The sequence below is a fragment of the Monomorium pharaonis genome, chromosome 7, assembly GCF_013373865.1.
Source record: "Monomorium pharaonis isolate MP-MQ-018 chromosome 7, ASM1337386v2, whole genome shotgun sequence".
NCBI classification, from domain to species: Eukaryota; Metazoa; Arthropoda; class Insecta; order Hymenoptera; family Formicidae; genus Monomorium; species Monomorium pharaonis.
Window position 1 is genome coordinate 17,128,828 of NC_050473.1, and position 27,908 is coordinate 17,156,735.

Here is a 27,908-nt window from a genome sequence, read left to right on the forward strand (position 1 = left end):
CTTAAGTAACGCGATCGGATCGTTTCTTTTTTGAAGCGGAACAAGTTTATGTCGGGGAAGAAAAAAAGCGTTATAAATGTAAAGATAAATATATGAGAATGACCTCAATTTGTATTTTTAAAAAACGGTTACTCGTTGTCAGCATTGGAACTGGTCTATTTAAATATAATATACTTCCGATGCAACTGATAATTAGCGCTCCGACTGCAATCGTTGCAGTCAATTCCCAACACGGCTTGTTAAAGAAATAAATCGAACGTCTCGGGGGGGGGGGGGGGAGAAAACGAAAATATGAATACAAGAAAAGACGTGACTTCATGGCGCTTAGAGCGGAGTCGGGGGATCGGCGCCGGTTCCGCGCTCCAAATCCGCGCCGCCAATCCGGCGAGCTTGCGCCACGCGCGGAGCAGCAGCGCGTGCGAGCGAGCGAGCGAGTACACGACGTTGTCAGCACGTCGATTACGACACGCGAGACGGTGCGCGGAGGCGTACCGGAGCGCCCGGCCCGAAGAGGAGGGTCCCCGAGCGTGCCCGAGCGCGAACATGTTCCGGGACGGCCAGTATTTGGAAGTGATCAAGGTACCGCGTGCAACAGCTGTCAACAGCTGGTTGTCAAGCGCGTCGAGTCGCGCGAGCGCAACAGGCTCGCCACACGCGCACGAAACATCTGTTGTGATACATCCCAATCAGATGTCATCTGATCGCGAGCGATACGGCGCGCTTTTCCGCAATGTGGGGTGTCTAGGTAATCTCCCTTCCCTTCACCAAACCGCGTCGGGAAATATCGCTCGCGACAGGTGGATGACGGATTCACCGCTTCGAAACGCGCTCACGGCGATGAGGGATGGTGACGCGATGGTGTCACGAATTAGCGCGTGTACCGTCAGCGAGACGTTGATTTTTCTCTCATTTAACTTAACTTTTTTTAAGAACGTGATTTCTATCTGTGCGCATCGCTCATTTCGTCCGTGCAACTGTGTGCCCACAGGCCTCGGACGATTGCGTGGCGACCGCCGTGGTCACCGTGCAAGAGAGAACGGTGGAGATCGAGAAACGGAAGGTCACCACGAACAAGTGGCTGCAGGTCGAGGACTGGGCGGCCCTTTACAAGATACTGGAGCGAGCGATCCTGCGGTACGGTCGCCGGGGTGATGGAGTGGGTCACGAGGGCCGGGAATGGAGAAAGTCGACTCGTCAGCTGGAAGTCACGTAAGAGTGCTGTAATCATATCGATTCGATGATTAGATTGATTCTTCAGTGAATTGAGTGGCCTTTGCAAAGATGACTTTGATCAAACTGATGAGGAGATTAAGGACGACAAATAATATAGCAAATTTGTTGGAAATAATTCTATCCACTTCTGTTAAATTAATCGCTAAGTTAATCGGAATTTAATTTTACTCGTGGTCTCTATACTGTTGCCCGAAAAAATATTTTTAATTAGATTCTAAAGGAAATAAAAAAATTTTTGTCATATGTAATAACATATGATGATTAGAGTTGATTAAATTAAGTTTCTAAATGGCTTCTAAAATTAATTTAAGTTCTTTTAAGATACATTAAATTAATTCAAGTTAATTAAGTATTCAAGTTATATAAAAATTAAGTTTTTGAAAAGTTTATTTATATCTACTGAATTAAAATGTAATTTTTAAAAATTTGATTATTTTAAATGACAAAACAATATAAATCATTTAAAAAATTCAATATTTTATTAAAGTTTACATATAACTTTTCATATATGAATATATTTTTTCTTCTACAATTTTCTCTTTTATACAGGTAAGTTTTTAATTTAGGAAAAAAGTTAATAGGTTAAAGTTAAAAAAGCTAATTGTAATTAACAATTGAATCGTTTGAAAAAGTTAAGTTAAAAGTTATAAACCTATTAATTAATCATTACACTAAACCCTGATAATAATATAAGTTTGACATCAAAAATAAAAAAACATTTTAAACGTTGATGACAAATTATATTTATCAAATAGAAACAATATCTTATAAGATCACAAATCTGTCGCAATTAGAAATTTACATGAATAATGCAAATTTTATTTAACAGGTACACTTTCGAGCATCCCGACGTGCCATCCTTACCCACGATTAAGGTACACGTGTCACCAGCCCGGAAGAAACCGGTGAAACGAAAAACAGCAGGTGACGAGACATCGAAGAGAAACAAAGAGAAAATAGACGACGATGCGATGAAACAAACGAAAGAAGACAAATTTCCTGTTCGAACGATAACGAAAGACGATCGATTGAAGAAGACACCGAAGAAATCGACGCAAATTTTTTCGAAGAAGACCGAGACTCCGAGCGCTAGTGTGACAGAGCAGAGAGACCTGAAGAAAAAGAAGTGTCGAACGTACACACTCTCCGTTGATCCGGAGAACGCGCTGTTAGAGGAATACATCCCGGATGCACCGAAGACAAAGGGAATGGAATGTGCGGACTTCAAGTACGTGCCCAGCCGGAAGAGCGCATTGGAGAATATGCGACTAATATCGAACGAGTACACGCCGACTTTGTGTGACGGTAAAAATCATGTTGCGGAAGACGTAAGCTATATACCGAACTCGATCGAGAAATTGAAAACGACCTACGAGGTTTATGAGCCATGCGCCACCACGGTAATACCCGACGGCATTTTCGAGGAATACGTGCCTAATTCCAAGGGATTCAATTCCGCCATAGAAGAGTACGAGCCTGACTTCAAATCTCCGAGCAAACTGAGGAAGTTCGACGACAGTTATGTGCCCTCGAGCGTGCAACGGAACACGTTAAACGACTCGAAGAAAATTCCGAGCAAATCAGCTTTTCCGAAAAAATCGAAGATGCGGAGACTAGAGGTTTGTCGGAAGAGATCAGTGGACAAGAAGAAGATGGACCTCTTCTCGTGAGGTACACAAGTGTCTTAAGTGTGCTTAAGTGTGATAATACACAACTGAAGAAAGTTTTGCAGGGAGAGGAAATAGATTTTGATACGACTGACATCCGTATGATGTAAAAAGTATAGTTTATCTTAATACGATTTAAGACTATTACAATTATTGTATAGTGATATCCATAATAATAATAAAATACTTATTCTTGCTAAATATATAATGTTATCGATCAACCGAACGATCGTTAACGAACGACGTTTGCGATGTGTACATTGATGGTCTTGGAATTAAAACAAATAGCTGTTTCATTTCCATACTATAAAATTGATTATTCAATTTCCGACATGTCAATAGATTTCTTAATGGCATCAGGCCTTGCGCATACGTCGGTTGGTATGATTCACTCAACCGTCGTCCTCGGCCTCGCTTGGAGGATCTTCTATCAAATTCTTTATAGGCTCGTATTTATCCTGCGTCTCTTCTTCTTTGGATTCTTTCATTTCAGTGTTATTTTGCTCGGACTCTTCTTCGTCATCAGTATCATCATCTGCTGGATGTATGGAAATCTTATGTGTCGGACTGCCCATTGTCCGCATGGTTCCCGGTTTCTGCCACATCTTTTGTGAGCCCTGAAAATGATGAAGAAATCGCGTAATCAGTATGCCGAAGAAACGTAAATCAATTTGTAAGTTCTCATAAAAATTACCTTCATCCCGCTGACTTTTTCCATGTAATAATTGTAGACAAACTTAGCCATGTGAGGCATATCCTTGATTTCTATCGGGTCTGCCGAGGGTAAGGCATCGTTCGGCCGTTCGGTCGGATAGAGTTCCTGCGGCAATAATTGCAGCTTCAAGGGTCTTTGCATTAGTTGATCGAACGCTGGCGTCAGCTCGAAACAATTCTTGAAGAGGGACACGCGAGCGAAGACATAGAGACCGAGACGGGCACGTGACATCGCCACCACTAGACGCCTCGCGTCTCTCAGATGGCCAACTGCGCGTGTCTTCACCAGAGATAGCAGAATGTAGTCGTTTTGCTGACCCTGATACTTATCAACAGTCGTCACTTTGTTTGGCCGACCTATCAAAGGATTGTTCGCGCACCGGATATTGATCACGTCTCTTATCAGATGCTTTTGACCGTTATACGTGGTCAGGATACTGATCTTATCTGCTGGATATCCCAGCAGACGCATGTACATGAACACTGCGACGCAGTATTCGGCTTCGGCGAGATTCTGGTAGAAGTAGGCGCTAGGCTCACTTTCGCCGACGCCGTTGAAATCCTCGACATTCACCAGTTGGAAGTCATACAGGAAGCCGGCGTTCGCTATCAAATATTCAGGACTACGCTCCACATGCGCAAGATTGCCCAGTTTCTTATATCGCCAATTGTAGAGATTGCAAATGCTGGGTCTGGCACGACCTTGACCGTCGAGATCGACCGTAGGTACGTTCAGTCTCACGAATCTCGCGAACAGAGATTGCTCCATATTCGAGTATTTCTGAAAGGCCATATTCTTGATGACCGGCGGTAACTGATGATGGTCCCCTATCATTATCCAACGTTTTAAACGATTATATCCATCCTGGGGATTCTGTAGCAGCAACGGTATGAAAGTTTCTATTTCCAAGATTTGTGCCGATTCCTCCATAAGGATATTGTCATATTTGAAGCCCATGTCAACAAGCTCGCGACGTTTTAGCGCCGCATGTGTACAAGTCATAGCTATCACCTTAGCCTCTTTCACGAGCAAGTATTTCGATCTGTCAAGACCTGATCGCAATAATTCGAACGCGCGGAACTCCTCCAACTGCGCGAATATCCTCTCGATGTATCTGCACAGATGATATTTCATTAGAACCAATTATCAATTTGTGTGCAATTGCTTATTTATAAGAATTTAAGGTGCATATTCTTACCTAAAGCAACTGCATGCAATCTTGAGGTCTTCCTCGTAAGATTTCCGCTTGAAAAGTGGTTGCGGTGCGTTGTCAAAGAACTTGTGGAAGGGAAATTCCTCGTCGACTATGGAGGCTAAGTCGGACTTCTCGCTTGTGTGCTGCCTCTGCTTGACTCTGGCCTGGAAGCGGTCCCATCTCGTGGACACCTGATACATGAAAAAGTAACCCGCTGTTTCGCACGTGTACGCGACGTCACCTTTCACGTTCAGAGATTCCTGAGAAAAAAAATATTGTAACAACTGGACATAATTAATCAATTTAATAATTTAAGAAATAAGTACCTGTAACCTCTGAACTTCAAGGAGCAGATCTAAACGCTTGGCGAGAACATAATTGACTCTACCATAGCGACTAAAGTCTTTTTCTGTCTCCAGAGCCTCCTCTCCGTGACCGAGACGCAGCAGATGTCGCTCATCGATATCGAGGGCCATTATTTTTTCGAATAGTTGATTGAGCGCTTGATTGGAATGAGTCACGATCAGCGTTCTCTGATTGGGAAAATTGTGATACAGATTTGAGATGATCTGCACGGCGACGTCAGTTTTGCCGGTACCAGGCGGGCCGACGACCAGCGTCAAACCTGGCTGCATTCCAGCTCGTATAGCTTCGACCTGCGTTGGCGTGAAGGGAATCTGATTCCTGCAACGTAACAACATGTTTTTTTCCTCCATTCAAAAAATAACATGCTATTAATACACCACGAAAACAAGTAAATGCTAACTTTTTCGGCTCGTTCGCTCTGTATGGTCCTCTACTGGGTGGCACGTGCGGTTTGACTGTAATGATCTTCTTGATCGGTTCGTTATTGTGCCTCGCGAGAACATCCTCGAATGTTAGCTGGAACGGTCGCACCAGGTTATCTTCATCCTTCGAGTTCGTTCTGATCTCATATTGTGGAAAACTAGCTCGTAGATGATCGATGTCGAGGAATGTATCGTTGAAGTCTATTGTCGCGATTTCATCCGGCATTCTGTTGCATAAAATACGTTTTTTAAAGTTTAATTAAAAATTATGGATTTAATATATTTCTTATATTTCTTACATTTATTATATGTATTATTCCTAAATGTTAATTTTTACAAATTATTACAGAAGGTAATACAAAAATAATCTACTTTTCAAACAAATATTCAAGATAAATAATAAAAATAAAAAATAAAAATAAAATTTTGTTTGGAAGATACTGTAAAAATTTTCGATTTGCTCCGTTTATAATCAATGCTATTCTGAGCATTCAAATAGGTATACCATCCTCAGTTTTATTATTAGTATAAATGCATAAATAAATAATAGATGGAGATTACCTAGAATAGCATGCTGCACCTGGATCGCCGTATCCGAGGATTATATCGTGCAACCAATCGGGCACGACACATTCAGTATTCATAAGCTCCCTTATAGTCTCTAATACGGCTTTGAAGTTGTTCTCCTTAGGTTTACGCCTCATTATGATATTAAATCCCTCGTACACATCCTCGCCGCCGTGGCTGGCGTTGTCCATATCGATTCGGTATTGATTACAGTCTAGCCACACTCTATAGGTGCGCGAATCGCCTGGCAGAATCGGCCTCGGCTCAGGGCCGTCCTCTATCACTCTGCCGTTCGAATCGAGCATACCTTCAACTTCGCATCCTCGCACCGTTGTTAGACCCACTTGCGGTACGAAGGGGAGCTTATGGCTGTATTTCGTGCCTGCGTTAGTGCAATAATTGTCTGAATACTCTGATCTCATTTACTAAATTATTATATGAAGCTATTATATTAAAAAAGAATTTTATTGTCGTTATTACTGTGTATGAATGTGGTTAAACATTGCTGATATAACCGGTATCATCTATTTGTTATCGGTTGTAATAAAACATGCCTTGTTGATAAAAAAATTGTGCTCTTGGAACAAAATAATTTATCTTTGTCAAGTACATTTTACAACTGCAATAAAATCGTTTACTTTGATGACAAGATAAGAATTAATTCATGTGTTATAGTAGTTGATTATTTCAAATTATTAATTTATAACGAATGTCAATAAACCTTTCTTTTTTAAAGGGAGGGACAATAAATAATTCTTATTAAAAATTTAAAATTAGATTTTTGGGGATTTAGGGAATAAACTTCTATCTTATCTTACCAATAGGATTTGGTGGCTTGACTGTGATGAGAAAGCATACGTCATGCTTTCGAAGATTCTCCCATTCGGATTTTATCTCCTTGCGTACGCTAAGATTTATCGTTACGTCGGCACGGACTCTTGATGGCCTGTTCTCCCCGACATTAGGCTTAGCCACCTCGACCACCGCGAATTGCGTGATAGGTTGAGCCATTCTAGCCCATCCGCCAAAGTAGACACCGCTATCCTCCGCCCGCCTACAATTGAGGAAAAAATGAATATTATGATTATTTTTACTTTTACAAAAAGAGAAAGCATCGCGGCGATTTAACGTACCAAGGACTCAGTCTGCTTACAGCATCCTCGATGTCTTGCCGTATTTCATCTGTGAACAGCACAATACAATATGTCTAACGATTGATGTTAATGACTTAATCATAAATTTAAACGCGATAATAAACGTCGTATTTTTTATTGGTCTCTACATACATGTAGACTCCAAACGGAATAGATTGAAATTCCGTAGCAGATAATCATGCAACGTGAGAAATTGCAGGTTCAATTTTGGCAGTGCCAGACAGCCCTCGCCAGAAAAATATTCGGTCGGGACGATGCTCTCGTTCCATATGATATCCTCGGTCGGGTAGAGGGGCATCTCATTCAGTTCTTCGAGCTGCGACGGCCTACGCTCGTGCCGCGATATCTGAAATTAAAATGCATCACTCTCAGAATACAGATCAACCTTGATGGTGAACAATTTCTTGACGTCTTAGTTTTTTTTTTCTTTCTTTCTTTACACTCACCAACAATTCGCGCAAAAATTCTATGTCCAGGCGGTACCAGTTCTCGTCCTCTTCTCGCTCCGGAGGCGGTACTAAATTTAAATAACTCGCAATAGATCTCAATTTTTCTTGACTGAAAATAAAACCAAATGTTATTCCTGGCCTTTCAACGTTAACGCTTTATGACTTTATATATCGTTATGATTATTTCGTGCAATTAATTACATCACGACGTTACTTTGATAATTAATAATTCATATGTATTTTGTAGGATAAAGTCATATTGCGTGCAAAATTCACCTGAGTGAGCCGAAATGTTTATACAGAGCATCCCTGACGTCAACACTAGCTACGTTGGCCAATGCGAAGCTTCTCAAATCCGGGAATTTCGCGAAAACCGCATTCTAAACAGAATTGTAAATGTTATTTGCTTCAGATTTCGGGAATTTATTACACATAATCTACATGCCCGCGTCATCGTTAATGATGCAGCCTAATAGAATTAATCATAGCTATACTGAAATTCTTGCTTCGTGATCGATATTAGATCGACAACACGATCGTTCTGCGAAAATTACACAACCCATTACACGCAGTACAAGAATCGGAAAAACCATTTTGCATATTTTAAAAATTATTTAGTGCATACACAAATTTGTTTTTTTTTTTTAATTTGCAACAATGAGAACTCCACGTACCTGAAGAGACGTAATTTTAGCATAATGCAACTCCGTCATGTCATGATCCGTTAAGGGATTGCCGGTTTCCTCGCTGATCTCGAATCGGGCATAAAACTTGAGCATTTCCAGGAGCTAACAGTTAAAAACAAAAATACTCGATGAATAGTTTTTTGGATGATATTAACATTCGTTATTATGAATTAACATGGCTTTTATTTCATGAAAACATGCGGCTACGCGCACGATAGAATCAGAATCAACAGAATTGAATTTATAATCGTTCTTTGACGTCACAGTCGACGAGAGGACCAGTCGCAGGTATGTTAATCGTTTTTCCTGACGGATAGGTTTCCTCCTCTCTTCCTCGCCTCGACTTATCCTCCCGAGAAACTCAACCTTCTCTCGATTCAGGAACCAATATTTATTCTCCACATTTTCATTCATTAAAAAACTTATTTGAAAAACTTATTTTCCGCATTTTATATTTATATATATCTCTCAAAAAAATTAAAATTGTTAGCTTTCCATTTTTCTAGAAACATGTATTTAAAACCATACGAAGAATGTGACGATATATCCTTCAGTTCTCGAAACGCCGTGTTGTATTTTTTTATGTACACGAAATGTATTATTGTAATATGTAAGATAAAAGAATATAATTAATTATTTACATTTAACACTAAATTTTATTATATTATTATCATTATTATATATACTAAGTTACACACTAATACAATACGATAATGGTAATAATAATTTGCTTTTTTATATATATAATTATTGTATACAAGATTGGTAATGTTTGTTAATAGATGAATTTTAATTTTTTTTCGTTACATCGTGAATACAATAGCGCCCATCATATTCTTTGGCCCATTTTCGATGGAGACCGACAGATTAATCAGTTCATCTAATAGCGTTTCTAATAGGCGAGCGAGCCAATTAGTACGGTTCGTTACTCGTTCGCGTGTACCACATATCAGGCGGCTATTCGAATGCAATTAACTAACTGCAGGAGGAAGTATTGCAGCGTACATTAACGATAGTCATAATTAATCATAGTAATTATCAGAATTTCCTATCGTTCCGCCGCGGCCTTCGTTCGCGTGTGCGCGTGCAACAATCCGCGATGCTCCAAAGGATAGCGACGAAACTTTCAGAATAGTTCGGATGGAGCGTTTGCAGTGCGCCGCAACGTAGCAATCAGCAATTTTAATTTCTACGTCGTAAAAAAGAGATGCATAACGGTACACCTCTCTACAACACTTGTTTCTAAGTTCCTATTCACGCGGCGTGACACTCGTCGGGCATTACGATAACACGCAATGCCTCCGTGTTCCTTTCCTCTTCTCTCAATCAATTAGACGTTTATCTGTCTGCAGCATATCCTCCGTGCAGCATCATCCCCTTCCTTTATGATCCGCGTCCCTGTTTGTGTATCGTCGAGAAGGAAATCCGCCGATGGAACAGACTTCTTCATGGTGTCTCGGCCGTCGTTCCCGAGGAGGCAGTGCCTCGCGAAGAAAACGGCAGGAGGAAGGAAAAAGAAGAAAAAAAAAAAGGAAAACAAAATACTCGACGATCCGATCGCACCGTCCAGCGAGTCCGCAAAAAGGTGGGAGAGAATATCACTATCTCTCCGCAGTTGCCGTCAAGCCTCTGCGGCACCGTCGGTGAATTCTCGAGACCAGTCACGTTCGTTACTTCGTTCAGCGCGAGAGTCGGTCAACGCTACCACTCGCCACTCCACACGTACACACACAGTCGCTTATCGGGGCCCGATCGTCCGTATCGACTTCAATCAAAATACGTCAAGTTCCCTGTAAAAGCTCACGTGACACGCGTCGAGGACTTTTCCCGTGATTTCGATAACGCTCGCCACCTGGAACGTTCCGGGAAAACTGCTTGTCCTTTTTCCCGCGACTGAAAGTTTTTCATCAGTTTTCGTGCGAAACCGAAGGTCAATCGATAAAGCGTCGATAAGATCTCGCCATAATCTCGCGCTCCTTCACGCAGCAGCCCGAGCGGCGCGCCTGAACCAAGTGGAGTCACGAAGAAGAGAAAGAAAAGGTGCATGCAAGAGACCAAGCGGCGAAATCGCGGATTCTGTGGTCACCGTCCGTGATTACCGCCAACGAAGAGACTGCGAAAAACAAACACGATCGTTTCTTCCGCGGCAGGATCAGCCGGTCCATTGACCCTGATCGCGTGTGTCGCGCTAAACAGGTGATCCTTCCTCGGAGAAGAGCGCGCTGAAGTCCGCGTCCGCCGACGCGTCCAACTCGGCTGTCGCAAAAGCAGACCCGTCGGTCGCACATCGAAGAAGAACGAGGAGATGCGGTAACAAGAGCGAGAGATGATGTCGTCCAATGTGAATTACAGCAGGCAGCGGAGCACATCGATCAGAGGTGAGAGCTTCCCCCTTGCTTCCCGCTGTCTCGTCGCTTTGTGACGATTCTTCCCCCTCGTGTGACGTTTTCACAGAAACTTTCCACGTGCAGACCGGTTTTCATCTACGTCGAGCATAATGAAGCCGATCGTAATTGAACTGTCAGTGGCAAAATCATTAATTGCTTCTTGAACTTCTTGTTGACTTCTCAATCGTTGCGTTCCACCTTCTAAAACCCCCTGCGCGCTACGCAAGTCCTTCGCGTGGAAAATATCAACCCTAAAATACTGTAGTTTTGTTACGTTATAGGAAAATTCGTGATATTTGTAAGAAACATTTGGAAATCATAGTTAATTCTCCGCATCTTAATCGTGATTCAAAAGGCGTCACTTCTTTTTCACATTATTATTATATATTAAATATTCTACGTCTTTATATATGCATCTCACAATCGTGCTCGCTTATTTCTTGCTTATCCTGTAGATCAGAAATATATTTCATTTATGTAAAACGTAGCTCGTAATTGGTATTCCGCGGTGCAAACTCGTTTGTATAGAGTTGCAGCCGCTCGTACAGCTATACCGATAGAATAATCCGCTCGAAACCGGCATTTTTCAATTAATTTATCAATTATCGAAAACCGGACATTTGTACAACGAACGGTTTGTAGAAAAATCCATGATCGTCGATTTAAAAAAATCAACGTCAATCTGTCGTCCGGTATTTCCTCGACAAAGAGGCAACTGTATACCGAGGAGAATTATTACCAGCTATAATCGATTTGCAATCAACATTAACGCAATGAGTTAGATTCGCGCGCGCGCGTGTCTCGGGAAGAGACAACATTTCGTTGTCCACTCGGAAAACGCGCGAAGTCCGCATCGAAGTCGTTACCAACTAATAATCGAGATAAGCGCACTGTAAATTATTGTGGAAAAGTTGCATCCGCGCGGTTCTATAAATAAATGCAGATTGACCAGATTGATGCTTTATCGCGACATTTCATAATCCTCATGAAGCTAATTTGATGATGGAGATGTACGCGGAGTGCTTTAAGCAAAAGCCACTTCGATTATTAATTGGCGTCCTCCTGCTGCTGCGCTTTCCGATGATAAAGCTGAAAGACATATCTCGAGCGAAACACGGTTCATCGGCGCGGCTTAACCCTCGCGGGTATCTCATCTCGAACATTCTCGCGCTAATTTTTAAAAAGTCACAGCGCTTCCTGCCTACATAAATTTTATAATCGCATCGCGCTTGCTGCGAACGGTTATCGCGTCGCGCTTCGCGCGGCGAACAAAACTGAATGAGCGGCGGGAAAATTTTATCGCTTTTAACGCTTTTTTTTTTGTTTTTCGTACTTATGTGTACGTACGCGAACGCGGCGTGATAACGGCAACACACGTGACAAAAGACGAGAGATGAGAGTTTATATCGCTCGTTCGTCATACGTAACACGGCGATTGTGTCTAATTAAACATGGCGTATCAATTAAGTTGTGGCGAGGTGACGATTGCGGACGGACGATTCATAGTTAATCCCAGTTTATCGGAAAATTATTTTCAACGTCAGAATCTTCTTAGAAAAATTACGTGACAATAATATTTGACGGTTATCACGCACGATATTGTTGTACAAAGCGCGATTTATAGACTCTGTTAATGATTTACGATATGAGGTATCACGTTCAAAGTTTATAATCTCGTTGTTTACATCGCAACGAGATAGCTGCAAAGATCGGGTCAGAAAATCTCGTCCGAGAAAACTTAAATAATTGAGAGAGTGCATATGTAGTACGCTACAACCTGCGTATAGAAGTTCAATTGTTCCAGATGCAAATTATAAATTTAATTAAATATGTAATAAAACACTTTTAACAATATATATTTTTCAGATTTCTAACGTTTGTAGATTATTATTTAATGTTTAAAACATACTTGTAATTACTTATAAAGAGAAATAAAAAAAAGAACTCGCGAGTTAAAGAAGGCAGATCGCTTCTCAAAAATAATGTTATCCGACGCAAGATTACGAGGTCGATATCATTATAAAAGATGCAAAAAAAAATAAATAAAGCGTTTACCTAAACTGATAATGATAATAGCAATAAATAAGTGTGGCAGTAAAAAAAGGGGTATAGAATATATAAGTACATAAGTTCAAAAAACATAAGTATCGCGACGATAAACGTAAAACATGACCTTTTTATCTATGAAAGAATTAATGTTATCGGTGATATTTGAAGGAACATTAGCATAACAAAAAAATCGACTTAATTAATGCCACGTGCGTCACGTCAAAATCTCTTTGCGGCAAGTGTATAATACATTGTAATTTCTTTTAAGTTGAAGTTGCGCTATTTGAATTTCTCGCGCTGCTTCAGCGTGGAATATCCTCGATCAAGAGACATCGAAAACGAAGACGCATACTCGAACGATCGAGGTACATGGTACCTGCACACGCACGTGCGTGCGTCCGGTGCAACGCGGGGTCCAGCGCTGTTAATAAAGAGAATTAACAGTTAAGAGAGAGAGCCGTCTCCCTCTGTCTCTCTCTCTCTCTTCTTCTTTCGCAGCGATTGTTTCATATCTACCATTAGCGCAGAACTGGGTTACGGGTACCAATTCTACATAGCGTCTCTTATTGCGTTCCCCGCATCTCGATGTATCCGTTTCGTCCCCCGTCTCTTCCCTTTCGAGAAGGAGAGGAGCTGCAGCGGCACTGCGTTGCAGTGAGTTGCTCGGGTTTCCCCCCACATCTAAAAACAATCGCGTTTTATTTTCCGCTGGAAGTCTCATAACCCCCGGATAACTGATACACTTGCGTGATAACGCTGGATCTAATATCGTCGAAGATAAAAAAAACGTTTTGGTATCAGGCCGACCCTCGGCGTGACGCACGCGAAAACGCGCGTTTTGCGGGGCATTAGAACGCGGCAATATACATTGCATTAAGATGTATTCAAAAGCGTTTCTAAATTTTATCATTCTAATATACGAAATTCATCATTACAATAATTGTTACATATTTTACTAATTATCTTACTTTAGGTTTTTCGAATAAACTTTTGTAGCATTGCTTCCCTTATTGCGTACTTGCATATATTTTTATTTTTGTCTTTCACACATTTCGTTGTAATTAGTTGTAATATAATGAGTAACACGATAAATTAAATTAAATTGAAATTGTATAAACAAGATATCACATCGCGTTAGAAAGAAAATACCTTCCTACCCGCAAATGATATCGTTAATAACAAGATATTATTAGACGATTAATTTTTCCGAGAAAATTGCCGATGATAATTAATATGAAAAAAATAATTCCTTGTCTCGTAGTTCCGCGTTTAAAAACGTGATTTTTTTAAAAATAAAACAGTATATGAGTGTGTATTTTAAGCTACATCTTTCTGGCAAGCGTGTCCTTTCACAGAAGAGACGAGTCAGCTGCATTCGCGCTTAAATAATCGAAATGCGAAACGCCTTACAGATTGCCTCTGGTTGCTGTGGCTCTGCCTGCTTGCGAGCTCGGTCACCCCGAGCCTGTCCATCGACGTGTCCTGCTGCCCCGAGGGCGCGGTATGGCAATATTCGTCCAATTGCTCGGACGGCACGAAGATCCGTTTAGAATGCCCGTCCGGTATCTTCCTGATGGATCCTGAAGTGAGCGAATACGATAACTTCACTGTCATCTACGAGGACGACACCGCCTGGCTGCTGCCAGACGTCGATCACGAGAAAATCCCAGCCGACAGGTAGAATCTCCGTAAATTTCGCCCGGGTTTATCTTCCAATTACGTTTTATCTCCCCGCGGAGAACCAATTTATCATAGACACGCTTGCGGAAGAGGCAAAACGTAATAAGAGAAAGAGAGAAATAACAGTTTGATGATGTTGGAAAACACGAGGAAAATCCTGGTGGTCGGAAATTTCCTGAACGCGGTATCTCGATGCATTATTATGACAAGTTATTATTGCGCACTACTCCCGCGTAGTTGCGATCTTCTGTAATGGATGGACAATGAATATCCATGATGAGCGTCGACTTTTATAGCTGACGAATCTTCTTGCTTGATTAGATTCTGCATAGACAAATCGGCGCGGAACGGCAGCGAAATCGTTCTGGCATGCTTCGACGAGCTGATGGACGGGAGCATGACGAGGACGTGGAAGTACACCCTGATCTGCATCGTCAGCATCATCTCGGCGGTCTTCCTGATCGCTACCCTCGCGATTTACGTCATACTACCGGAACTGCGGGAGCTCCAGGACAAGGCGATGATGGCCGCAGTCACGACTCTGGCGGTCAGCTACACCGTCCTCTCCATTCAGCATTTAGGACCGAACTTACAGGACGATTATGTCATCTGTATTTCTCTCGGTACATATACGATTAATTAAGTCACTCCGATAAATATGTAAAAATTGCAAGCCTAGACATATGACAAGGACGTCTTAAAATAAACGTGATCTCATTTTTGTTTTTCCATTTATGCACACAGAAAAACAATGAATTCTATTCCTAAGAAAAGTGATTGCTCGATTTTTTTCGAGTGTAATCTGTAACAAAGAATATTTTCTTGATAATTGTTTTTAAATATATTTATCACGAATGTTACAAAAAAAGAATTTATATAATACTTTTTCTTCGAAGAAGAAAATTCCATCGAAAAATTCGAATAATAAGCAAATCAAATCTTTATTTGAATTTGATATTCTTGATGGAAATACTAAGTTACGAGGACTATTACAGTATATTTTGAATAAATTTGAATCATATGATTATGAGATATGCGAGTGAACGTATAAAATATTTGAAATAATATTTACTTAGAATTTAAATATATTTTTTTCTGTACACAGAAGTTTATTTTAAGTAATGAGCGTATTTCAAGACTATTATCAAAAAATATTGTTTGCAAAGATAACAGTTACTTAAAAGAAAAAAACGTAATCACTTTTCTTAGCACGAGAAGAATATTTTTAAATGTCCGACTTTCATTCAATATGTTTGCATCTTAGGATTTATATTGTACTTCGCCTTCATGTCTGCGTTCTTCTGGATGAACATCGTGGCATTCAACGTGTGGCGATGTGTGTGGTAAGCATCAATGCAAATAAATTACCTGAAGGACACTGGATATACGAAAAGTTGTAACCGCAGTCGTCAGTCAGAGTAACAGTACTTTTCTCGCATATATCTTGAAAGTTATATTACCCATATAGGTTTAAGAACTTCAGGGTGAAGGAGCAATCGCTTTTCTACGCCTACTGCGTTTGGGGATGGGGCGGTCCAGCATGTTTCCTGATCGCCGCACTGACGATGCACCACACGTCGGGGGATTATTTGCGGCCCGGCTTCGGCGAATTTGGCTGTTGGTTCAGCGGTGAGTTTCAAAGAAACGTTCCCGTTCCGGCGAATAAATGCAGCGAGAAATTACTTCGCTGCTTCACAACGTGATTCAAAACGAAATAATATTGTTTCGTGTTTGCATTGTCTCACAGGCGTTACGGAGACATGGGCGTACTTTTACGGGCCGGTCGCTATTTTGTTAACGTTAAACATGATCTATCTCGGGATGACCAGCTGGCGCTTGTGGCATCAATATCGCGATTACACGGGAAGCAAGTTGCGAGTCTTGCGATTCAAGTGCCTGCTGTACATCAAATTGGTGCTCGTCATGGGTGTCACCTGGATCTTTGAACTGATATCGTTCGCCATCGGATCAAAGATGGAAGAATTCTGGTGAGCGTTAAAACATTCTGTCCTGACACCAGTAGTCTGTCGACTAGTAGGCAAGAGTAATCCACGGTTCTTTTTTCTCATCAGGATACCGACGGATCTGTTGAACGGTCTCCAAGGACTTATCATATTCCTGCTCCTGGTGGCAACGCGGAAAAGAGTGCGGAAACTGTTGGCGAAGAAGCGACCGTGCGGTATCGCTTTCCCGAAATCCTGGGCCGCGTACGAGGACGAAGAGTGCGAAGCGGTGCTTCCCGAGGAGCTCGAGCTATCCCAGCAGGGATAAGGGCACCCTCGCGCTTCTCTTCTCTCCTTCGCGATTTCTTCCTCCCCGGATTCATCGCGCGTGTTAAATGTGAGAAATATCGCCTAGGAAAAAGACTATCTCGATTTATCTGTACATTATCTATAATCAGACACAGATAACGCGACCATTGATCAAGCTTAGAGTTCTAGAAATAACTCACGTTTGTAAGCGCATTTTGTTCTCCATCTCAATAATTCTCGTTGTTGCATAGTCTCAATTATGTTAATTCGTCACTCGTGATTCAGTTTAATTGCGATCAATATTACTTTAGTGTAGCTCTCATTAACGTATGAATCGCCGCTTATTTCTTCACATGTATGAGAGAAAGAGAGAGAGAGAGAGACGTTAAAACATTTGCCTGATAACAAGTTAGGCAATATAAATGTATATTTGGAGTATCGTGGAACGTGTCGTTTTCACGATTAATGTAACACATTATTGTTAAGCGCCGCATAAGAATCTCCGTAAATATATTATGGAAATGTTGGACCGAATCATTCTGTGTGTGTGTGTGGAGCAAAGAAAAAAAGAATCGTAGGAATAATATATATATACATATAACGAAGGACAATTACTCATCGGCGCGCAGTATCATTTCACGTTTGTGATTCAGTTACAGTTTCTCGTCTTAAGTCACTCACGGACACGTGACAACGACGAGTCATCATCATCATCATCCGTTCCCGCAACCCCTCCGATTTTCTACGAAAACGCGTAAAATCGTCCGACTCATTCACGCGTTGTTTTCTCGATCAAACGCCTCGCGACCGCGAGTACTACGTAGGATGACGTGTCGAGATATCTAAGCGGGCGGCGAAAACATTGCGCAAGCGATAACATCGCGAATTCATCGTGAATTTGACTGAAATCGGACCGACATTGGACCGTCAAGGTGTCAGCCGCCAAGGTGTAACCGTTGGGCAATGAGATGGAGAAGTCCGCCTGTACTCCGAGCCCGAAGGCTGCCGGATACTTTCACCAGGCGAGACAATGGCCCCGCGCCTACATTACCATAACGCGTGCTTATCAGTTCGAGTATCCCCCTTCCTCCAATAAAAAAAAAGTCTGATTCGCACAGTGACATAAGTTTAGACAACAAAAGGCTCAGAAAGATTGTCGCCGCGGGCGGCGTGTTGTAAACACAACGCCGCCGCTCGTCCCACTTCCATTGACTTCGCGCGTAATAACTCGTTGCGCGTCGACGTTCATTAATGTAAATTGCAGGGCGTGCCAGATCCAGATGACCTCTGCTTAGCGAATTCCTCGATTAGTTTCGAAGCTGATCCTCCAATTAAAAATGTCAAGGATGACTTGTTCAAAAGTTATTGATATCCTTGAACATCTTAATTAAAGAAATATCCATATTTCGTGTCGATCGAAGAGAATCCAAGGAGGACGAAGGATGATCTGAAAGCCCAGGGGGTATTATCTCGCAATCACGCCGCATTACACCAATAGAATGTATAAAGAATGTATTAAGAATGTATTAAATAATGTCGCGCATACAACGAACTTGATTGTATTCGATGTATATTCTGTGGCTTATTGATACAGGCAGATAGTAGGTCACGACACGAAATTTATTAAGCAAATTGAATCGTCCCGAGATAATCGATGCCGTTGAACGCAATATCGAATGAGTCCAAGTGAATTCGAGATCCCGCAAAACGATATATTTCCAAACCGTGCAAACATTTCGCATATGTATATTACCTCATAGTTCTATATATAAAATAAATCACGAAAGCACCATAAGTATTCCTTTTTTATGTAATTCTTTCGTAATAAAAATATCAAAGCTGCAGTCAAGTGAGAAAAGAATTCTACTACACAGTTATCTATTAAAATCTTAATATTAATTTTTTTCATAATTTTCTGCTTTAAAAACAAGGTAGATATCTTGCTGATATTTGAAATGCTAATTCATGCTATTACATGCTATCAGGGGATTTCGCGTATTTATGCTCTTTTTTTTTCCTATCTTGGTTTCCATAATTACATCAAAATAACTTAATCATAAAGTATGTGTGTCTGTGCAATCAACCGATCATTTTGATAAAGCTAAAGAGTGACAAAGCACGAGAGAAAAAAAGATAAATGAAGAAAATGTATAAATAGATGTGGATATTACCTCTTAATAAGCTCGCACATATGTGTTATTGCGATCGGTAAGAATTACAACAAATTAAACAGGCATAAAATTGATCCCGAAACCTTCGCTTCATCATAATTTCGTCAATGAAATATACCGTTAAAAAAGTTTGAAAATGACAGAGAAGAATACTGCAGTTTTTACATTCTTCCCAGGTATCCTCCAAACAGGAAGAAATTACAAGAAATTGCTAAAAAAAAAAGAACTTTTAATTAAAGTTATTTAAGAAAAGGAATTATTGCACTATGACGTAAACATGTGTAAGTCGACGAAGGCATTTTTGCTGCGCGAAAAAGTTAAAAACGTGCACACAGTTGTCTCTTTCTTTTTCTAGGTACGTAAATTTACAATGACTCGATTATCCAATATGAAAGACATACGCGAAAGAGAAGTATACTACTCATTGAGAGCGTAAATAGAGCATGTTAGCGCACATTACGCGCGTCTTGAGATCGCCCGTAAAAAGTGAGCACCGACAAGACGGGGGAGAAGGCAGTACAAATTACTGGGGACCGGAAGGGCCTATTTGTCTTTCTCAGAAGAATCATTATCGGTCCATCTATTTTTAGCATGCATTGTTAAATCGGCAAACGTTACGAAGAATCTCGTGAGACTTCGTGAACAAAATTCCTACAAAGAATCTTTTCTTTAAACTCCAACATTAAATTTTGAATAAGAATAAGAGTTAATGACAATATTTTATAAAATACCATAGAGAGAAAATTTCTCTCGTGCCAAGGGGGCTGAAAGTATTTTTTCATTAGAGTTCAAAACCACTCCCGGTACCCTATACATAGGATGCACTTGACTGCGATACAATGTTTCCTCAGAATGTGCGAGCACGTCGTATTTTACATGCCGTTGTGGCTTAATGTTGACACGTTCAAAGAAGAAGTGGCGAATAACTAATACAAAGACGGAACGAGAGGGAACCGCACAAGAAAACAGGAAAAGAATGCAAAGAACGCAACTGCGTACTTGCAAATTCATGCAAATATCGCAGACTTATGCGCTAGTGTCTATGATAATATATAAGAAGAGAAATACGTGTCGTTTTCGTGATTTGTAAATGTCTAATTCACCTTGCGACAATTTTGACGGATAAGATTAAGAATGTGCTGCGGAGGGGATTGTCCTTTCTACACCTACATTGTCGAAGACTAAAAATAATGACGGTTTTGATAAGGATAATCTCATAAGATAGAAATCTGCAAAAAATAAGTAAGTTTGAGTAATTTTTGCGTGTTATCAATGTTGCCTGATAAGAGAAATATCGGCCTGATTAAAAAAAACTTGTTTCTTTCATATAATACGATTCTTACATTAATAAATCAGAAAATAAATTAAGTTCTTTTGATTAAGCCCGATTTGGTTAATTTGGTACCCATATTTCATTCATTCACTGATTATTATCATTAATAATCCGTGAGATTTTGTTTGACATTTTATCGGAGATTTAAATCATCGATGCTGTTCTATCGATAATACATTTAACTCTTGAGAAGATATATTAAATCTACTTTTAAAATAATAAAAAATTATGAAAAAATTAGAATGTATCATACTACATTTAAAAGTAATACAAAAATTTAGCAGCAATTTTCTGCTTAAATAAAATATTATTTTTAATATGAAGTAGAAATGTGCCTTAATAAAAATGAAATAATGAAAAAAATCTGAACTTTTAAAATAAGTACTTTAAGTGTTCAAGATGATTTATGTAAAATCTTATTACAATAAAATTAGTTTGTAATAAACAAAATTTACTTATTGATTTATAAAACAATTAAGCTCAGAATCAACAACAAATTTTTGCAAATTATCTCTCTTCTTAAGCATGGAAACATGATATCATATATCCTATTATTATACTATATAATATTAAATATTAAAGTCTGTAAGAGTATTTCATTCAACACACACTTCTAATATTAATATTCAAATCTCATAACAAGTATTGAAATAAAATATATAGAGAACAAACCATTTATTAAATTTTGGAATGTATAAGATCTCATATAGCAGATAGAGATACATTAACTTCTCAAGTATATAAAAAAATGCAAAATGACAAGAAACACATATATTACAGTATTAATACCAAAAAAGTATTAAAAAAGCAGGAAAAAATAGTTCTAACGAATTCTACACAATTTTGTTCTGAATTTGTTTAAGAATTAAATCCGCGTTGGTACTTTAGAATTCAGAATGCATCATCGAAAATAAAAACGGAGCTTCACGTTCAAAAAGACGTGCGTGCGCAACACTGACGCGCGCCGTTGTGTCTTCGGAGCAGCTGGAGTGAAGGTAAACCTCGCTCGTGGCCGTCGAGAGACGAAGTGGGGTAAGGGAGGCACGTTGCAGCGAGGAACAGGAATGTCATGGCGGCGGACGTTGGTAGGGGTAGGTAGGCAAGCAGTAGGTAGGTAGCCAGCCAGCCGCGGGACGGGAGGCACTGGCGGTCAGACCAGGTATGGCGAAGTGAGGACGACACGCGTCACGATGAGCTGAGTAAATCACGGATGAACGCTTCGAGGAACGATCGATTGGCCGCGCGGACGCGGCGGCAACTCAGCGGCTTTCCCTTCGACGGCGAAGAGGCGAGAGAGCGTGTTCGCAAATGCGAACGTGAGGAGAAGACCCGCGCGCGTTGCATCGGCGTCATGCATCCGTGCAGATTCGTGCTGCTGCTGCTGTTGCTTGTCATCGGCTGGGAGGTGAGAAGCGTGCTGGCTAATGCGGAAACGCGACCCGTCCCCGCCGGCGTGACGGTGAGCATTGGAAAATGTTGCGAGCCCGAAGAGCTGCTGGTGGACGACCGATGCACGCCCGTGGCGGAGACCAACGAGACCAAGTGGCGACCGGAATTCGCGAGGGAGCATCAACGAGGCGTAGCGGTCCCGAGGAGGACGGGAGGATACATCGAGCCCAGATACGAGCTGAAGATCGGACGGCCCAGATGCGACTCCGACGAGCACCAGTGGCACGTGTACTACTATCCGTCCGGGCCGGATCGGCTGGCGATCCTGCCGACCGGAGTGTTGCGTCACTACATCGTCAATCTGAACAGTGGTATGGACGAGAAACGCGGCGTCTACGGCGTCCCGATGTCAAACTTCGATGACGACGACGACGACGACGAGGATCGTGCCGCCATACACCACGACTATCCGTTCGGGCACTACTGTGCCGACAAGGTAGTGCTCAGTGGGGATCGGTTGGTGGCGACGTATGCCATGCTCTGCGTGCCGGATGTTGCTGTGCGCTGGACCGACACCAACTACCTGATGAAGCACGCGATCGATCCCGCCTTCCATGCGGTGTCGATGGCCTGCTATCTGATCGTCGCGGTGGTCTATTTCGTGCTACCGCAGTTGCGCGACCTCGCCGGCAACATCATCACCAGTATGTCTCTTTGCCTCATGGTCAACCAGTGCGCCTCCACCGTCAGGATATTCACCGAGTTCGGCAATCACATCAGCTTTATAGTCGCCGGTACGTGTATCACGAGTGGTTCATCTCGCATGCGAAAACGAGATCAAAATGCCTCGCCTTGTTAAAACGTACGCTTATCGTTTCGAGATGTTTCTTCTCTTCATGGATGAGTCACGCGCTGCTCCTCGAGATGTCCTTTTGCAGCGGGGAGATGCAAATGAATTCCCGATAGTGATTTCCTGTGACAAAACCGGTGTGACATCTGATTACCTCTGGCGCGTCGTTTCAATTAGATTCCTTGGCAAAGTTAGAATGTATTCTATCTGTAGAAAAAAATATTCGGATAATCCAAATTTATCAGAAGGAAAGATTTAATTTAAGAGCAATGCAGCGATTGTCGCACCGTTACTGTATTACACAGCAACGTTGAGACACTTGATATAAATCGTTTTATAGAATTACCGCTTATCTTCTCCCGGGCATGCCGAGGCAGCAAAATTTGCGGTCACATCCTTTTCATCTCGAGTTGCATTAGCACCATCTGCGAGACACGCGACGAGCGGCATTAAGAGACTCGAAATGAGTCACGTTTTAGCGCGAGTGCGTGACTCGAAAGGAGCAATTAATAAGCGCGACCGCTCTCGTACGACCTTCCGCTCCGAAGACAAATTGAATTTTTGGGCACCGGGAAATGCAACGCTGAAAATTCATGTCCGTCTCCTTCTTTTTTTTTCCAGACGCGGTCATGTACATTTTCCTGATGGCCGCCTTCTTCTGGCTCAGCGCCCTGGGCTACTACGTATGGAACACATTTAGGTCGCGGAATGTTTTCCTGCGGGTGACCGACGGCAGGAAGTACTGCTACTACTCATCCTGGGTCTGGTGCCTGACGATCTGCATAGCCGGCACGGCTATCTTCGCGCACTTCGCCCTCGAGACGAACAAGCCCACCGTGGGCGGCACGACCTATCCCGGCCAGGAGACCTTGGGTTGGCTCGGGCTCTCCGTGTTGTTCATGTGCATCGCGTTCACCCTCATAATCGACTTGTGCATGATACTGACCACCGCGAACAGGATCAAGCGGATGAGCACGTACGGCCGTATTCATCACAAGATGAAGTACAGTTTCCGGATGTTCGTCTTTCTCTACGCGATCATGAGCGCCGGCTGGATTTCGCTGCTGCTCTCGCAGTTCAAGTACGCTCCCCTGATGTACTGCCACATTGTCGTGAATCTGCTGCAGGCGCTGCTCATCCTGTACGTGTGCGTGTTCGGCCAGCGCAGAGTCACGTTCCTGCTCGGGAAAACGTGCAACTGCTGCGATGCCGGTGACAACACCGAAGGCCTCGACTGGGGCGAGGAGATGACAGCCATCAACGCGGGTTATTAAAGTGCGCTTATCCTTTACGAGCGCGTAATCTGTATTCGGATCGTGATCGAGCGATGACGATACCGCGTTTAAATCACGATTGGTACAGCTCATCGCTCGCGGAACACGTGGGAAGCATGCCGTACAAACGTTGAAGTGCAAGTATATTCGAGTTGAGAATATACTGTTCATACGTCACACGATCGCAATCTCAGAGTCATAGCGTATAAACGTGTATACCTATCGCGCACGAATTTTACCAGATGTATATCATAGATTATATGCGCATACATATTGAAACCAAAAGATATTCTTTACATATTAGAGTGTGAAAAATACGTAAATGTGTCTCTATTCCAGAAGGAAACAGTATTATACGCATGATAATGCGTTATTTTATATAAGTAAACGCAAAACACGTGTAAGAACAAAAAATACGTAAGAAAGAATACACATATCGTCGAAGACAATATCGAAAATATAGAAAAATGTGGCAATATAATTGTAAATAATGATGCAATAATCAAATTAATGTGCAAATTAAATATCGAGCGAAATCGAGAGAAAGTCGACGAGACACTCAAACATCTTACAAGTTTAAAAAAGTTCTGTAAGATATAATATCATATATAAAATAATATATTTGCATATTTTTCGATTAGAGAGTGCCCAAGTCGATGCAACAAGCGATGGCACTGGTAAAATTGTGTACGTCTTTCGTATTTCACAGTTTCGGTGATTATGCGTGCCTTAAAACGAAATCAAAATCTCTTGCCTTCTAAAAACGTACGCTTATCAAGACATTTTTATCACCTTACACAATTTTGTGACATGTCTAGCATCTTGCATTTATCCATGTTCATGACATATCATGCCACAAGTGTACTGACTTAGATTTTAATCTAAATATAAAATCAATAATCATATTATGCAATATCGTTTTTTATTAAAATTGCATTTGCCAGTGAGCGTGTTGCACAGTATGATTAAAATATGTGTCACCGAGTCTCAAATGATCTTGTAATGATCTTTTATAATTTTAATGGTGTTTAGTATGGTGTTTAGTATTTATATCTATGTATAGTAAATCGATTTTTTGTACGAGAGAGATATTAGATTCGATAAATGAATATTCGAGTCGATATTGCATATAAATTGATTTAACCTACCCTATTTATATAGCAAACATTTTGTGATAACTTACCTGTCCGAATAAACTTCCTTCGGGACGTTTCAGCAGATTAGATAACTGGCAACGCACCACCAGATGATTGTCATCCATGACGGTATTGAAGAAACGTCTGGTAGGAAGTAAAGCCTCGAGGTCAATGACCAGCTCCAGAAATCTCTCGCAATAACGGATTTTGTCCGGAAGTACAACTCCTATTAAGAATATGATAAAAATTATAATATAAAATAATATTAATCTCAAGTTATAGATTAAATTATAAATAAAATAAAATCAAAAGCCGACAAGAGTCATAGCAGCATGTTTGTGTACTTAAATATTTGATTTTATACACGTGATTTTATACACATTTTCTAATTCTTTAAACAGTGCTGATTATTTTCGTCTTAAAACACATATCTTAAAATGAATTAGAATAGTAATATCACAATACTACATTGATAATCGATTTAATAATACTAGCAAGCATCCATAAAATCCTCTCCCTCTTCAAAAAATTATAAGCTGTTTTTTATTTTCCAGACTATAAATGTGTTACACATATCACAAGCTTATCTTAATTTATTGTTATAAATACGATTAATATAGTTAAAATTCATAATTGAAAATAAATTGTTTCAATTGCTTTCATTGCTAATAAAATTCACTAAAATTTGTTTTTTAAAGAATTAGAAAAATGTATTCTTTTATAAAATCTATAAGTAAAATTTAATCCTAGAGTGTATGTTATTCATATTTTTGTAACGTTAATATTATGACAACGAATAAAAATTTACTCATATAATTACAAATTTTGAACTTTTAAGAATTTTTTTAGATTTTTTCTATTTTATTTATAAATTGTAAGGTGTTATAACAGAACTACCACTTTAATATAACAGTTCAACAGTAATATGAAAAAATCTTATTTTCTTTTTTACTAATTTAATAATTTTAATAAGAGAACAAAGACTACACTACACTTAAATTAGCACTCGAGTAAAAATGGATCTACATAGTAACATTGTAGGATTAATTAAAAATTATTTTTAAGATTTCTTGAAATTAGATTTAAAAAATACGTAGGTGAATTTTAATTGGATAATATGTATAGGCATACATAAATACCTTCTGGAGGAATCGTTTCTAATATCTTCATGAATTTTATCATAAGCTTGTGCAAGAACTTGCGTTCCCACTCGAGTTTCTCCTTATGTTCCGGATTATCCTTCTTCCTTATGATCTTCCAATACTTCCTCCATTTTGGATACTTCCGAAATTCGAACTCTCGCCTGCCTTGTTGCAGAGAGATCCACATAGACAGAGACACCAGTCTCTTGGCTTCCTCCCGAACAAGGGACACTTCCATGGAATTGAAGCAATGATTCAGGAACACTATCAACGCCGTCTGTTCCTTCAGATTGAAGTCCATTATACTTTCCTCCAGGCATGCCTCGAGAACCTTTTGAAAGAATCCAGCAAATTGTGCTGAACTTTTCTCAAATGCCTCCCAGACTTGCACCCGCTCCCTGAACTTTTCATTCACCATGACAACAATGGACATGGTATGCGCTCGCGTGGCATTCTCTGCATTGTAATTCGGCCAGAGAAAGTTTTCCAGATACTGGCTGAACTCCAGCATCATGATCCTTCGGACGGAAAACTTGGACGCACATATCTCTTGCACATAAATATCATCCACCACATGAGGATCGAATGCCAGATGCTTGTTCGTAGTGTGTGGTGCCCAGTATTTATTCGCAAGCTACAACAGCAATGTAAACAAAATGACTTCAGATGCAAAATAATAAAAATAGAAAATTTGCCTGATCATAAAATTCGGCGCATGACATTCGGAGCTTTAAATGTACAAAACAACAGCAAAAATTAATATAAAAATTATCATAAAAATTGAGATGTGACATCTTCAACAATCTATAGACCTCAGAGACAATAATCGGAAATAAGTACCTGGGTGATTCTGTCCGCGTTGATTTGCTCTACCGTGGGAGCGGGATTGTTGCTTTTGATAGGCGGTACGTTCTGATTTTCCATTGTTATCCGTTATCTCTCAGCTGAATATCAAATTTGCAACAATTAAACTAACATAACCTCCATTCGCCGGTCCTCTTCTCCCCAAAGCATGCAGCAGCCGACGCAGCCGTGGCAGGCAAACGTGTTGCACATTTATTGCGCGGAACATGCGGTAGGAGAATTCTGGTCAAATTTCATCATCGCCTCGCCGAGATTCTCACGTCTAAAATCGCTAGCAACTTGCCGACACACGTCGAGATTTCTTGCAAGAAAAACCGTCAGGGGAACACAAGAACGCTTCGACAAGAAGCGGCTTCACCAGGTTGCGCGACAAATATTAACAAATATTCTAATTCACAGATCTACCAGCCGATAGGAGAAGAGAATTCGGGGGAGCGACTGTGCGTAAATGTCCGGCGCGAGGTTCAAAGGGATAATCCTAAAGATCCTAAAGCAAGCACTGACATTTTTTTATTAGAAGATATTTTTTATAATTCTGTACAATTTTAAATTTCTTTACGCAAATAAAATACATATACAAAAATATAAAGAGAACAATGAGTAATTTCATTCTAATAGCGCAAAAAAATTTTTTAACGCATTTTTTTCTAATTTGTTCTAATTTAGCATCAAGCATTAAACGAAAAGATGATATCTTTACTAGGAAATTGTGCCTTTTAAAGCTTCGAAAATTCGTCAAAGTTATTAGGAAAGTATATTAAGACAGAAGAAGAGAGGTAACATCGGGGAAATGGCGCTGTCCGTACGATTAAATGACTCGAAAATTCATCATAGTTATTAGAAAAGTATCTTGCGACAGGAGGAAGTAGGTTATCGGGGAAACGGCCGTCCGTTTGGTTAAACAACTCGAAAAATCGTCGGGATTAT

The 27,908-nt window shown here is 40.6% G+C and overlaps 4 protein-coding genes across 4 annotated transcripts; 3 read left to right on the forward strand and 1 right to left on the reverse strand.

Annotated features, from left to right (window-relative positions):
- The first annotated feature begins 206 nt into the window (after nt 1-206).
- Nucleotides 207-3,206, forward strand: LOC105835140. The gene is made up of 3 exons (XM_012678150.3): nt 207-579; nt 989-1,209; nt 2,063-3,206. Exons 1-3 carry the CDS (start codon nt 292-294, stop codon nt 2,901-2,903), a joined length of 1,350 nt encoding a protein of 449 aa, XP_012533604.2. The 5' UTR covers nt 207-291; the 3' UTR covers nt 2,904-3,206.
- On the reverse strand, nt 3,003-27,828 carry LOC105835138 (RNA helicase aquarius). The gene is made up of 15 exons (XM_012678147.3): nt 26,958-27,828; nt 26,115-26,751; nt 25,023-25,201; nt 8,443-8,556; nt 8,045-8,148; nt 7,766-7,877; nt 7,452-7,665; nt 7,299-7,347; nt 6,984-7,219; nt 6,160-6,547; nt 5,577-5,825; nt 5,137-5,494; nt 4,814-5,070; nt 3,595-4,729; nt 3,003-3,517 (listed from the first exon to the last, which is right to left on the reverse strand). The coding sequence occupies exons 1-15, from the start codon at nt 27,039-27,041 to the stop codon at nt 3,293-3,295; spliced, it is 4,341 nt and encodes a 1,446-aa protein (XP_012533601.1). The 5' UTR covers nt 27,042-27,828; the 3' UTR covers nt 3,003-3,292.
- LOC105835141 (probable G-protein coupled receptor Mth-like 1) lies at nt 10,781-18,663 on the forward strand. The gene is made up of 7 exons (XM_012678151.3): nt 10,781-10,832; nt 14,303-14,567; nt 14,892-15,193; nt 15,835-15,913; nt 16,039-16,199; nt 16,318-16,558; nt 16,643-18,663. The coding sequence occupies exons 1-7, from the start codon at nt 10,781-10,783 to the stop codon at nt 16,839-16,841; spliced, it is 1,299 nt and encodes a 432-aa protein (XP_012533605.1). The 3' UTR covers nt 16,842-18,663.
- LOC105835139 (probable G-protein coupled receptor Mth-like 5) lies at nt 20,781-24,960 on the forward strand. The gene is made up of 2 exons (XM_012678148.3): nt 20,781-22,509; nt 23,187-24,960. The coding sequence occupies exons 1-2, from the start codon at nt 21,537-21,539 to the stop codon at nt 23,837-23,839; spliced, it is 1,626 nt and encodes a 541-aa protein (XP_012533602.1). The 5' UTR covers nt 20,781-21,536; the 3' UTR covers nt 23,840-24,960.
- Nucleotides 27,829-27,908: the final 80 nt, after the last annotated feature.